The sequence below is a fragment of the Triplophysa dalaica genome, chromosome 11, assembly GCF_015846415.1.
Source record: "Triplophysa dalaica isolate WHDGS20190420 chromosome 11, ASM1584641v1, whole genome shotgun sequence".
In the NCBI taxonomy this organism is placed as follows: domain Eukaryota; kingdom Metazoa; phylum Chordata; class Actinopteri; order Cypriniformes; family Nemacheilidae; genus Triplophysa; species Triplophysa dalaica.
Genome location: NC_079552.1, coordinates 13991016 through 14004385, shown reverse-complemented (window position 1 = coordinate 14004385; position 13370 = coordinate 13991016). Strand labels below are relative to the sequence as shown.

Genomic DNA, 13370 nt, shown 5'->3' with positions numbered 1-13370 from the left:
TATCGCAGAAGGAAATTCATATGGGCATCTTAAACTGTCTCTAAGGAAACATGATGTATTTGTATCAGTAAGTCAAAACAAGCACAAACTCCCATTTATGTAAATAACTTTAATGCACATAATTGTAACAAAAACACAGGCAGTGTAGTGATTCTCCTGAATATAAAAACGACAGAACACTTAAAATCATATTTTATAAGCACTAATAGATGTTCTTTTTTACATTGACCTATTACCGAGCACATATCTTAGAAAATAGCAAACGCACATTATGCGAAAATAGATTGCTAGTTGGGAACCTGGTTAGCTTGTGTCCCTACAAAGCGACGTGGAATGCGAGTCTCAAGGAAATACCAATACATGTCAAACAGTAAAAAGAAAGTAAAACAAAAAAAATCAATACGGAAGAATTTCGTGCTTCTCATCCTTATATTACACATGGTTTAGAAAATACAATCTCTGTACACAGACTTTGGCATTATGTATGTGAACTAACCAACCTCACCTATTGTTTGTCACACAAAACAAAGAGGCTTAATTTTCCCCGTAGATCATCAACTTTAATTAGGCACTATTGTATTTTTATATCAGCAAATTGTTGAGTAAAGTTGATACTCAGAAATCGCTCACAAAGGCTTATTTCTTAGAATGCTTTCCTTCACATTAGAAGCAGGATCTAGAAGGGCACATTAAAGACACTTGAGTCCATCCTGTAACGAGTTTAGGCACCAGTGCTAACACAATAAGTTGTGCTGCTACAATCTCAATGTAATCTACCTGACTTGTTTCATGTCCAGAAAAATTAGGGAATAAACGTGAAACTCAGGATGCACTTAAAAAGGTGTAAGCCAATAGGTAGACTGATTCAAAAACAATCGGTATAATGGACAAAAATACAATAACACACAATGTTCTTGGAAAGGGGGATGAGTCTCATTATCTATTTCCTTCGTCTGTCTGTAGGCATGTGGGCCTGACAGAAAACCTTGAGTTGAGCTCCTTTCTAGAGATGTTTGTCTGGGGGACAGCTAACTCCCAAGTCTTACTGCAGTGGGCTGTCAAACACCATGTCTGGCAGGACAGAGATCTTTAGCTTCTTATCGGGCCAGCTGTACTCCTTCGGCAGCTTAGACTGATAGAAGAGGTTAAGCAAAAGAAACAGTCATTTAAAATTTCCCAAAAAAATTTTTTTATATACAGCAGACTGTGGAACACAAATTATTTGTAGAAGGGAGTAAAGCCTTACTTCATGGGAGCTCAAATCCTGAATCTCAGTTAGCATATGCTCCACAAATTCCTCAGTAAGTAAAATCTAAACAGAGAAGATCGAAACAAAGTCACACAACAAGATGGCACTGAATTTTGAAGAATGTAAAAGTAATGCCTGTCTATTACCTGTAGCCATGGACCATGAGCTGCATACGGATGCTCTTCTGTAGCAAACGCCCCTTCAACCCCAGTGGACACAAAAGTGATTGCTGTGTCTCCATTAATACTTTTATATGTGAAATGTCTACCATGAAGAAGCCGACCTCTACAAGAAGAGAGTAAGAAAAAAATAAAAAAATCATTTATCATGATATTTATGACTGTTAAAGAAAGTGTACAATGTCCTGCTCTTTGTTTTTCCACAAAGGCCTGTCTGTGAGTCCATGTTCAACAGGTTAAATAAAATGCAAATTCATATTTCACCCACAGACCTTTTTGAATTTCAGAAGACTCATTTGTGCAAATCACAATAGAAAAAAAATAAAACAGTGACTTAACATAACCCATTACATGCTAACCAAAAGTCACTTCAACTAAGCTATTTAAATCCTTATTTAAAACAGCATTATCACCATACACCTGCTTTCAAGAGCAACTATGCCGAGATTTTGGCTATATTACTTATTTTATTTCTCACCATATGACTTATTTTATTTCTTTGCACAACTCCTTCCTGGTGTAACATTCTTCCTAACTCTGTCCGTTCAACCACATCTCTCACAACATTTAAAAAACTACTCAAAACCCATCTCTTCTGTGAATACTTGACAAACAAATTAAGAAAAAAAAAAACACTAACCCTTTCTCTCAGCAGGTAGTGGTCTAGCTTTTGTTGAAACCAGTAACTTTGTATTGGCACCCAATGTATTATGGCTCCTGTATGACATATCGCTTATTGCTCCTAAACTCTTTGTAAGTCGCTTTGGATAAAAGCATCTGCTAAATGTCTAAATGTTAATGTCACCAACTGCACCACCTTTGTCTGGGTAACAAACTATTTGCATATTTCTACACTAATGTTCATATGTCCAAACTGTCCATTTTTTTGTGATCTAAATGATTTCCTTTACAAGAGCTTGAAGTACTACCTGAGGCACAGTGGAAGTAGTGTTCCAGACTCCTGGTTGAACTTAAGATGCACACTTTCCAGCTGTCGTGTTCGTACCAGCTCATGAGGAACAATAGCAGCTGAGCTCTCGCTCTCCAGACTGTCCTTACGACTTCTGTGATTATAAGAACAAAGAAGGTAAACATGGAGAAACAGAATGAAGGCAGTGGGCCAGGTAAATCAAAGAACTCTTCACAGGTGTTTAGTGGCCCAAAAAAAATCATTTCAAATATATTAAACTTTAAATAAATGTTTTTTTTAAATCTAAATGCAGTAAGAACATTTTTTTAAAATTGTGTTTCAAGAGTCCTTCTATTTTCATTTCAAGGGGCACTACAGAAATAAGGAATCATACGACGGAGCAATTGTAACACTCTACTGAACATCCCTTTTCACAGTGGAACACAGAACTGTGTCCAAAACCCATTTTGCTGAAGAAATACATTCAGTTTCTCTCTTTGGTTGACTCTTACCTTGAGTTCTGCTGGGTCTGCAAATGTCCAACTGATTGTCTATGGAGAAATTAGGGGCAGATTTGTACCACAGCGAAGTGAATGAATGCATTTACCATTACTGCCAACAGGCAAATCAATATGATCCTTTTCAACAGCCACTTAAAAAAACCCCGTAAACTTGTCCTCTTTTAAGAGGTCGACTTAGCTTTAAATGTTTCTAGATATTTGCGAGACTAATATTTCAGTGGCTACTAGACGGCCATTTTTTACCATTAATCTGGGACAGATGGACCTTTTAAAACAGTGGTGAGGTGACAGTTTTTCAAAGGAGTAGTTTACCCAAACATGAAAATCATATCATAATTAACTCATCTTCTTGTCGACCAATCTCATTCCATCATGCATTTCTTGTGAATAGTTGTCTTTTCGTCACAAAATTCCCAAGAACCAATAAGATTTAAGGTTAGGGCCTGATAGTGAAAACACATCTGATAAATTGATGCCTTAATGTGATTAAAATTACTATGAGGTATTTAAATACATGTAGAAAAATAAAATGCCTGACTGTCCAATGTCCAACCATTGATCAACTCTCAAACCAACAGTGACATTAAATTATATTGGTTAAGTTGAACTAAACCAAGGTTAACTAAAACTTAATGACATTTTACACCTTTTATGCCTGTTAAAAAAAAGCAAAGGACCTCAAAATGTGGGTGGGTGGTATCAAAGTCTTTTACAAAAGTCATGCCACTCAGAGACCGTGTTTGCAATACATCCAGTCTGTTATTTAAAGGGACAGTTCACCCAAAAATGAATATTCAGTCATTTACTCATCCTTAGATTATTCAAAACATTTATACATTCCTTTGCTCTGATGAATACAGAGAATGTCAGTAACCAAACAGATCTCCCCCATTGACTGCCATAGTGGGTAAAATAAATACCAGTCAATGGGGTGTGATATCTGTTTGGTTACAGACAGTTCCAAACATATTTCTTTGTGTTTAGCAGAACAATGTATTCAGGTTCGGAACAACCTGAGGAAAAGTAAATTATTACAGAATTTTCCTTTTTGGGTGAACTGTCCCTTTAAGTCATAGCAAGACCACAGTCCATTTTACGTGTATGTAAACAGATATTTCTAAAACCACTGGAAAAATTCTATATTAAACAGCATATTTACGAATAATATTTATGAATAATTGACCTGACATCAACTGTACCATAAATTCTGTTTGCAAAGCATAAATTGTGCTTAAAATAGTTTTTTGGGTTTGCTTCAGCTGCTGTGCACGCTTACAGGTTTGCAAGCGCCTCACGAGGGCCCCGCCCCAAAAAATTGTCAGTCTTTATCAAATGACGATTGGCTCTTTCACCTGGAAGGTGGGGCATCTTTTGCTAGGGCAGCCATTTTAAGTATTGCATTCCCTTCTTGTTCAGAGTAATGCCAGTGGGACATCCAGGTGATCAAAATCTCGATATATCTCTGAACTAGGATATCATAACATAGACACAGTATACCATAACACGGTATAACACAGTATAACACGATTACACTGACCTTGACATTTGAAAATAGTTTATGCTGTAATACTTAATTTTTATGTTCTCTATTTAATTTGGAACTTGAACCCAAACCGAAAGAAACGATTACACATAAAAAATGAATGCTCAGTCTGGAACTGCAGAAATATTCATATTATGTTCAACTGAAGTTAAAATAACTAGTATAAAATAAAGTTCTAGCTCAACCTGACAGGAATTCCCCACACAGACATACCTTCGGCAGCACAGGCAGTACTGCAACATAAACTGTGTTGTGTAAAATGTGTCAGAAAGATCGTCATACTGTTCTGGCCCAACACCATACACCTACTGTTGTTTTCCTGAATAACTGTGACTTAGAGAAGCTTCTTTCATACACGCCCCAAAATATGTGGCATGGAAAAAACCCATTTGACAATTCCACCGTACTGTCCTGAAACAAACTCCACAACCTGCTCCCTCCAGATTTAGGTGTTCCCATAAGGTAAACCATATATCCGCCTAAAGCAGGCGGCAGTCCTGACGCACTGATTGTATCAGAAATGCAGGACTTACTGTGGCCGATCGTGACCATGCCTCTGACTGCTGATGGGAGGCAACACAGTCTTGCTATTAATCTCCAGTCCTTTCCGAAGGGCTTCTCTAATCTGTTCAGTGTCTGTGTAAACAACACACAAATTCTCATTAGCCAAAGACACAGAAGTAATACAGTTAAATGAAATCAAAGCTTATATTGCACATATCTGTTGTTGTGGTTTAACAGGGTACGTGGCTGTCCTGAGCATCCCTTACCTTTGTCAGACAGCCTACGGGGCTGTGACCCGATGCAAATGCTCCTGCTGTCGTCCTCGTCCTCAGGAGGTCGGCTCAAGTCATCCCAGGCACACTTGGCACTGACGCCACTCAGGTTAGATCCGTCCGTCTCTATGCCCTTATCCACTCGTTCCTGCTTGGGATGAGCAAGCAACATACGCACAACTCAGCAGGGATGAATGCGGCAGAACGCATGTGTGTGTTTCTACTGAGAGGGCAGAGAACTAACAGCAGGTGGAAGTGTTGAGTTTAACATGTAATTACATTTCACCTCTTCCCAAAGTGTATTATTTCTTAAGCATTGAAGTACTGTATGTGCTCTATAAAATGACCTTAGTCACATGATACTTTTTTATTACTTGAAAAGGGAAAGACTCAATAGTTCACGCTTTATTTTCATTTATCAGTGTTTATCTCATTTGGTCTTGAGTCACTAGGTTTGACAGGTACAGCGTCTATCAGGCACCATGCAAACTACAGAAAGCCTTACTTGTAAGTGTGGATCAATGTCAAATATGGTTTCCCCTCTTCTCATGTCAGTGATCAACCACGGACCCCCAGCACTACAAACAAAGAAGTAGAGGAAACAAACCTCAGTTCAGTCTAAACAGTAACAGTTCTCATGACGGTTCAGCAAACACCATTAAGCGGAATGATGCACATATATTTTAATCATTTATTTAGTGTACACATACATTCAGCCTTTAAACCATTCAGTCTTTCAAAACCAATTTTTGGCGAGAGACACATGACACTGTATTTTAGCAAGAACATGTTTTTCAGCTGGTTTAATCAACCAAACCAGTTGAGCATGAGCATGTCCTTGCTTTGTCTCATGGTTGGCTATGGGATTACTCACATGTGCACCCCTCGCAGTAGGTCCAGAATGCCTTGACCGTTCCACTGCTGCGCTGCCTGCAGCTCCTCTGTGCAAACACCTACAATCTATGGAGCGAGAGAAAGTTAATTTCCTCCAAACACACAATCAGAGACGTATTCATACAAGGACACAGTTGACACACAAAACAAAGAGGTTCATTTCAAATACACAGTAAGATTTAACTGGGCCTAGATGATGAACTGTTCTCAAAAGAATTGCTTGTCTTGCATTGAACACATTTTTTAACTGACGGCATGCTGTACATCACCTGAAGGTAGCTGACATGACCGAAGGGGGTCTGCACAGGTTGCAGCTGGGGGTCCTCTGTGAGAAGCATGTGCTGGATTCTAGACTCACTGTTGTCCAACGGGCAGTGCCACGAAATGTGGTCACCGCTGCAGAATGTGTTTTCTAATACAGAATAACACACATAAATGCTTTTGAAGTTAACACAAACAGTAATATTATGTTCATTTATAGCATATTGACTCTTCATCTGAAGCCACAAGATCTTATTTTCGTGCACAAATCTTGGTTACCATAGTAACTGACTAACATTCATTATTGTGCAGGAAATTGTAAATAGATTTGGCTACTTTTAGAGACAGAAATTCCAAAGTGTATGTTTATTTGCACTTCAAATAAGCCCATCTAACGGAAATAACTTTCAATTTTACATATAATATGCAAAGTAGTGTCTGCTTTTCAGATGTGTGATCTTGTTTAATCTTGTTCCTGATTTTTTTGTATTCACAGCAGTCTTCTTTAATTCACCTTGACACAAACGAACCTTTTCGAGAGCATAATAGCTACAATAGCTCAATTTATTGTAAATTTTCCACATAGACCACATCCCTTAGACTATACAACTTTAATTTTTAATCAATGAAAGCAAGGAAACCACATGAAACACAAATCAGTTTCTCAATATAAGGAATGCCTCTAGCAACTGCAAGAGAATACAAGCCAACTCCTATCCAGGTTCAATGTATTGTACCTGATTGAAACACATATCGAGCCAAGCCTTGCATGAGCTCTGCCGGCCAGGTGGGGGGTGCAGTCTCTCCTGTTTCTCTCTTAAGTCGAAATGTGAGCTCAAAACCAAACCCGCTCGGGCCCTCCAGACCTGTGAATCTATAAAACAACAACTATTCTTTAGCCATCAAACTATGTCAACAAATCTCTCTATCCAGATTCAACATGCATGAGGTGCATAGAAGCGTATGTTAAAGTAAACGACTAACAGCACTAATTCATCCATTCCACAAGGTCTCTTTCTTACTCATGAACTCTGTTGTCCCCATACAGGTCACTGAGACCGAGGCTGACATAGTGCCAATGTTCTGGTATGTCTTGTCCTGGACACCCCACATTTCTGTACATACTAATGTAGTCCAGAGGATCTGGACCACCTAACCTAAAAAAGAGAATTGTGGGAAGGAATAACATAAACATGAACTCAAAGACATAAATTCTATAAGTATTATTTGCATGTTAGTAACGAAGGTCCTGCTTGCTAAATAACGTGTTGTAGAAACTTTCTATACTCCTACAATACGTTTTTATTGAAACTATAAGTATAACGTACATGCCTAGTACAGTGATTCTTTACAGTAAAAATAAAAAGAGCCAGTAGCAAACTTTAAGATGGTTCACACATCTTACCAATACTTCACAATGGCTGTGACTTGCAGCGGATTCGCCTGGTCGGAGTACAGGCGTCTGCATTCCCCGTAAATGGCCTGCAGTCCCGGGGGAAAGATCGACGCGAGGCCGAGGTGCGCTGCTGCTCCGCTGCTAGGCCGCATCTCATCCATCCCCACACGGCCTTGCACCGAAGAGAGTGTGAAAAAGTTAGCAAAAAAATGAAGGAAGTGAGGTCTTCTCGTAAATGTGTGAATCAAAACGACTTTTAAATGACTGATGCTGGAAATACGATATGTTATATTTTCTCTCCTCTATTTAGCCCCGTTGCAGTTTTTCCCTTTGGTTAGACGTCCAGTAAGAGGACGTGGCTTAGCGTTGAATGACACGCGATTCAACCAATCAGAACGGGCGTAAGAAAGAAACGACATGAGAGCTGCACTGTGTTTGGACAAATACATTGTGATCAATATTTTTTTGCCGATGACCCATGGATTTGTTCATGGGGGGCTCAGGGGTCTGCTACAGAGCTTATTTCTTTACTAGATTGTAAATGTCTCCGTGTAAATTATCTTCTAAAAGTATTTTCATGCTTTTATTATATATATAGGAAACATGTTTAACTGTTGTATTGTGTTCTGTTATATGTAGAAATATATGTACGTACACAGACTTTTACTTTAACCAATTGCACTAAGCACATACCGCATCTTATGGTTAATAGTTGTCATGCACATGATGCTTGAAAAATAAATCTATGATTTTGGTGGAAAAAAAATGGTCTGAGATTTAAAAACAATGAATCATATATATTTTAGTGAACATTGAACCACCATATAAAGGACCCTGTTCTTGCTGCTGCATTGGCTGTTTATTCACTTTAACTAGGATTTATTTTACTAGCATATTGCATAATTCTTATGTAGTTTTCACATCCTCTGTGTTTGGGTTTCTGTTTATGTATATAACATTTAGCATATATATTGAACAATTTAAATTGTAAAAGAAATGTTGCAACAAAAACAAGGTTTAGTGCCGCCTGTTGGACAGACCCGCCACTACAACACATGCGCTATACACATGCCCCTTTCAGTGATTTTAGATAGGATCCGGACGGACCTTGATTTGGTATGTGATAAAACCACTCCTGGGAGGTAATACAATGTCATACTGCATCACCTTGGCAGTTTAGAATTAGTATTTTATTTAGATATTAACCCTATTGTGGATATGTTTTTTACAAGTGCTAAAGGAAGATATAATTATTTCAGAAATGAGCAAACTTGAATAGATTATTTATGTAATGGACATAAACCCTGTCTATGGCCAGAAATGGCAGAGGATTCTAGTTGGAGTAATATTCTGTGTTTTTAAACAACAGATGCAAAAAAACAACTATATTTATGATTTGCATAGCATTTAGGCCATTTCGTAAATAGGTATAACCCCTTGAAATTCACTTCCTGGACTGCATTCACTCACATTCCCCCTCATTTCCAGCCTTGATTATGACTGACAAGATGTAGTGGCTATAACCCAAGCCATGTCATGAACATATTGTGGCTATTTGTTTCTTGTATAGCCAAAGCCTTTGTCAGAACATTATAACACATGTTACACACAGAAGCAAAGGAGTCAGGCACACTTTCTTAAAGTTCTTTCGTTTCATAATGAAACTGAATATAACGTAAGTCAATAAAAAGCACATGTACTCAATGTTCTGTAATAAGTTGAAATTGCAGAATTTTATAAAAAAGAATATTTTTTTTATAAAGGGATAGGTAGGCTCTGTACACATTGTTTAGTAGATTATATTTATTTGCTGTTATAAGCACATTTTAGCCGAGCTATTCCAAGTTCACAGAAGCTCTTCACTGGTTCTCTCCGTTTCAGATAAAACCGAAATGTAATTTTTAGTCCTTTTTTTATAACCAGCATCCAAGTCTTCCTCCTCTGCCAAATATCTCTTCACAACAAGCCACCCGTGAGGTGTTTAGTGAAGCATGGCCGGAAGGGTTCACAATGATAGGAGAGTTACACTATAGGGGAACTTCAGAAAGTGTTTGGTGCTCACCGGGTGCTTCCAGACTTTTGAAAGAGGATCTGAGGAGGGTGTATGGCACATACCCCAGTACAGCTGTGAGTATCAGCTATCCGAATGGGGAGTTTTTAGTGTGAGGGGGTGAACAGGAATACAGAGTGGAGGAGAAGATGGTGGGAAGGGAGACAACTATTGCAGAGGTTGATTGTGTGAGTGAAATAGGAAAGAAGACAATGAAGACAGGAAAGAGCTAGTGTTCAATTATTATATATGTTCATCTCTAATTATTTATTTGGAAAGCAATATAATAGTTTATTTAAGTATTATTATAATTAATAATGATTATACTTTGTTATATATACTGTGTAGTACTGTATATTACATTTTCAACCCAGCCTGGTCTTAAACTTTGTATAATTATGATGACTGTTGATCCTGACTAAATTGTTGTCAGTTTTGTCGTTAAGATCTTTTTGGATAGTTTCGGTTAATCCAGATTTCCAAGGAACTGATCCTGAGTCATTTACTGGGAACAGGAGATAAGAGATGCCTGCAGTTGAAGCGTGGGTGTCGCATCATTTCCATGCTTCAACTCAACATTGGCATTACTGTAAATCTAACCATTTTATTTGGCAATGCAGTTTGATCTATGGATTTAATAAATTAGTCCAATCCAAACCCATATGAAAGTTAACTTTTTGTAGAATTTTACCAGTGTTTCTTAGGAAATGAGTTGAAAGAAGACACTTCTGAATCAAGGAAGTAATAAAAAGACTTTGGTCATTTGATAAGCACACCCTGATAAATGTGAGTGTAAATTTTACTACAACTGTAAACATGCTTTGACAACAAATAATATTAAAGAGAGAAGCATATAAAGGTGATTTGAAAACTCATTCAGAAACTTTTATTAGATTAGACACACACGTCAACCAATGTAAAAGACATTGCAACTTGAAAATAAAAATTATACAACCGTAATGGAAACAAAGATTTCATCAATATAAAACAATTAAATGCTTTTTTTGTACATTTTCACATTATTTGTAAATTATATGAAATTTACATTTTTTTGGAAGATAAGGAACCAATTGCCAGAAGAACTGAGCCCATAGATGAACTCTTAATGAACACCATCTATGGAATTCAGTTCTCAGGGCAAAGTGCTCAAGAAAACTTTTGTTTTTTCTAAATAACTAAATAAAAATATACAATAACATTGTTACAAGGGTATGTTTTGTATTGTTTTTTAATTAACCGTGTCCATATTTTAGTAAAATAAATACTGTGATAATGAGATACAATTTAGGAAATTAACCTGGAAATACATTCAAGGTAAATTAGTTTTTTCATGCAAAGCTGAAATACAAAGCATAAACCTTAAAACACGTGAACAAACATCCGAGAAGCGCGAAATCTTCTCTAGTAGTATCAACAACTCAAAGTTCAATTCAAAAACGCTTTTGTTTTTGTTGTAATTTTTCTACGAACCTGAGAGACACAGTTTATAAATTCACAGGTGCTCTGTAAGGGCCAAAGGGCCAGTGATGTAATTTACCTCACGTTTCCATTAATGTTATCGGCATCAAGTATTCGTTTAATGTTTTATCATTACTGAAGTCCCGAGAAAAAACACTGATCCTCATGTCCCTAGCTGAGTACCTGCCACACCTGAGGACTTTCAGGAAACTCTCTCTTCCCAGTAAACAGCACTGAACCAGTCAAACTGCCCTGATGGGTGCACCGTTGAAAACCCCCTCTGAAGTACCTAAATATCATTATTTCTTCCTGTTTTACGATTACATTTAGTACATGTAGCATATATTAATACAAAAACTATATTTATGATAAAACAAAACAAGCCTTTGAACAGGGCTAGGAAATGTCTTTTATACTCACCACACATTCATTGTCATCTTTATCAATTCAAAAAATGCCTAAAGAAGCATGTTATAGCAGAAATTCAACTGATAAGCAGTAAGGGAATGCTTACCCCAGCCTGTCATGATCCACCTCTTATCTCTAGTTCTGTGTCATGACAGTGCATGGATCAAGCCGTTGCTTCAAAATCTATAATCCTCATTTGTCATTACAGGTTCCTAGACAAAACTCACACTCGAAGATATAGGTGACTTCTGAACATATGAGTTCTAAAGTCTCTCAGCTTAAATACCAATCTCTCTCTCACCCCCCCCCCCTCGTTCTATCTCTCTCTCTACCACACACGGTCTCTCATTCACTCACTCCCTCATGCTCTGTCAGTACCGTAAGCCTGCAATCACTTCCCAGTAAGAAGGAAGCAGTGGGAGGGAGTCTCCCACCCCCTCATAATGAATCAATACAAAGCACTTCTGAGGAAAAACATCTCAGTGGTTCAGCCCTCAGTTCCCATAAAACAAAAAAGGAAAAGGGGAGACGGAGAGAAAAAAAAGGGCTCGTCAGACCAGGAACCAGGAATTCCCCTTATTGCAAAAGAATAGTTTCATGACAACAGCAGTGACTTAGCAGAGAGATACGCTGGTGTTGAGAGTTTGTGTTTCCATAAAGGAAGTGGAAATCTGACATGTGTTTGCAAGTCATGTTTACATGTACTAGAGTTCAAATGAAAAGAGTTAAAAAGTTGTCACATGGAATTTTCTGCTGACTGATACATGTATTGCATCATAATGAGGTGTGGTGTTAAAACCATGAATACAGTTGTTCCACTCCCCACACGACTTCCATATATCGCTTACTGTAAAATGAAGTCATTGAAGATTTTTATACCTCGCTTACTAAAACAGTTAGTTTCATTGATGGCTCAATGTTCAAGCTACGTGGGGATATAATGATTGATGTTCATTAATTTAGCATCTAAAGGAAAAATCATATCAACAATAATCAGATAAAATGGAATGATGGTGTAATGGAAATAGTTTCTTTATAGTGACACTAGTCTTGGTGCTATTATAGGCATAAATGGAATAAAAAGCGGTTTTGTATTTTAAATGATATACGTAGAAAATTATAACATAGATTTATATAAGAATATAAATTATGTTTTAAATGAACTGTGTATTGACATCATTTATATAACCTCGACTATAAAAGAAAATAGATCTGGACATTGATACAAAATGTTTTTTTTCAAACGTTATACTGCTAAATGCATCTCGAATTATCATTATTTTGTAAGTTTTCCCTAAAAGCCGTTTTTATACTAGGGTCAAACCATCCAAATGACTTAAAAGCTGACTACAACATTAAGGGATTCTACTTTCAGAGCAAATCCTTCTGCTGGTGGGATAAGTTGCAATTGACATTTTGCACAGACTTCAGAAACAGACCTGGCTTTCATGCTGCTGTTTGAACACAGGGGAAATTGGCTACAAAGGTCACTGAGCCCATTTCCTCTCCCCCTTGCTCATAGAGACTCTTACACCTTTACAGCACACACTGCTTTTCACCTGCACTGTATTTTAATAGTTACCATTCTATGTGTGTGTTCAGCTTTAGGAAAGGTTACGCTGGGTTAGCCATGAGAGAATTTCTCCCCCAAATAGAATGTCTGGTACTGTGCTGGCTTCCCAAAAACCAGTGTCTCACTTGAGACATGACTAAAAAGAAAAATTG

The 13370-nt window shown here is 37.5% G+C and overlaps 1 protein-coding gene across 4 annotated transcripts; it reads right to left on the bottom strand.

Annotated features, from left to right (window-relative positions):
- Positions 1-89: 89 nt before the first annotated feature.
- Positions 90-8104, bottom strand: sufu (suppressor of fused homolog (Drosophila)). 4 transcript variants are annotated; one of them, XM_056760096.1, is made up of 13 exons: positions 7739-8104; positions 7356-7490; positions 7071-7207; positions 6342-6484; positions 6053-6138; positions 5684-5756; positions 5173-5326; positions 4936-5038; positions 2851-2889; positions 2358-2492; positions 1396-1534; positions 1247-1312; positions 90-1132 (listed from the first exon to the last, which is right to left on the bottom strand). In XM_056760096.1, the coding sequence occupies exons 1-13, from the start codon at positions 7888-7890 to the stop codon at positions 1043-1045; spliced, it is 1452 nt and encodes a 483-aa protein (XP_056616074.1). In that variant the 5' UTR covers positions 7891-8104; the 3' UTR covers positions 90-1042. The 4 variants fall into 4 exon arrangements, with proteins under 4 accessions (XP_056616074.1, XP_056616073.1, XP_056616076.1 ...); XM_056760095.1 differs by having other exon boundaries at positions 5173-5329; positions 7739-8103; XM_056760098.1 differs by lacking the exon at positions 2851-2889.
- Between the last annotated feature and the right edge of the window lie 5266 nt (positions 8105-13370).

Bases quoted from the DNA above. Each gene is read 5' to 3' on its own strand.
- sufu (XM_056760095.1), bottom strand. From the start codon at position 7,890: ATGGATGAGATGCGGCCTAGCAGCGGAGCAGCAGCGCACCTCGGCCTC. The intron at 5,757-6,052 runs GTGAGTAATCCC...CTTTGTTTGTAG, and splicing joins CTACTGCGAGGGGTGCACAT to TGCTGGGGGTCCGTGGTTGA. The intron at 2,493-2,850 runs GTAAGAGTCAAC...TTATAATCACAG, and splicing joins CAGACCCAGCAGAACTCAAG to AAGTCGTAAGGACAGTCTGG.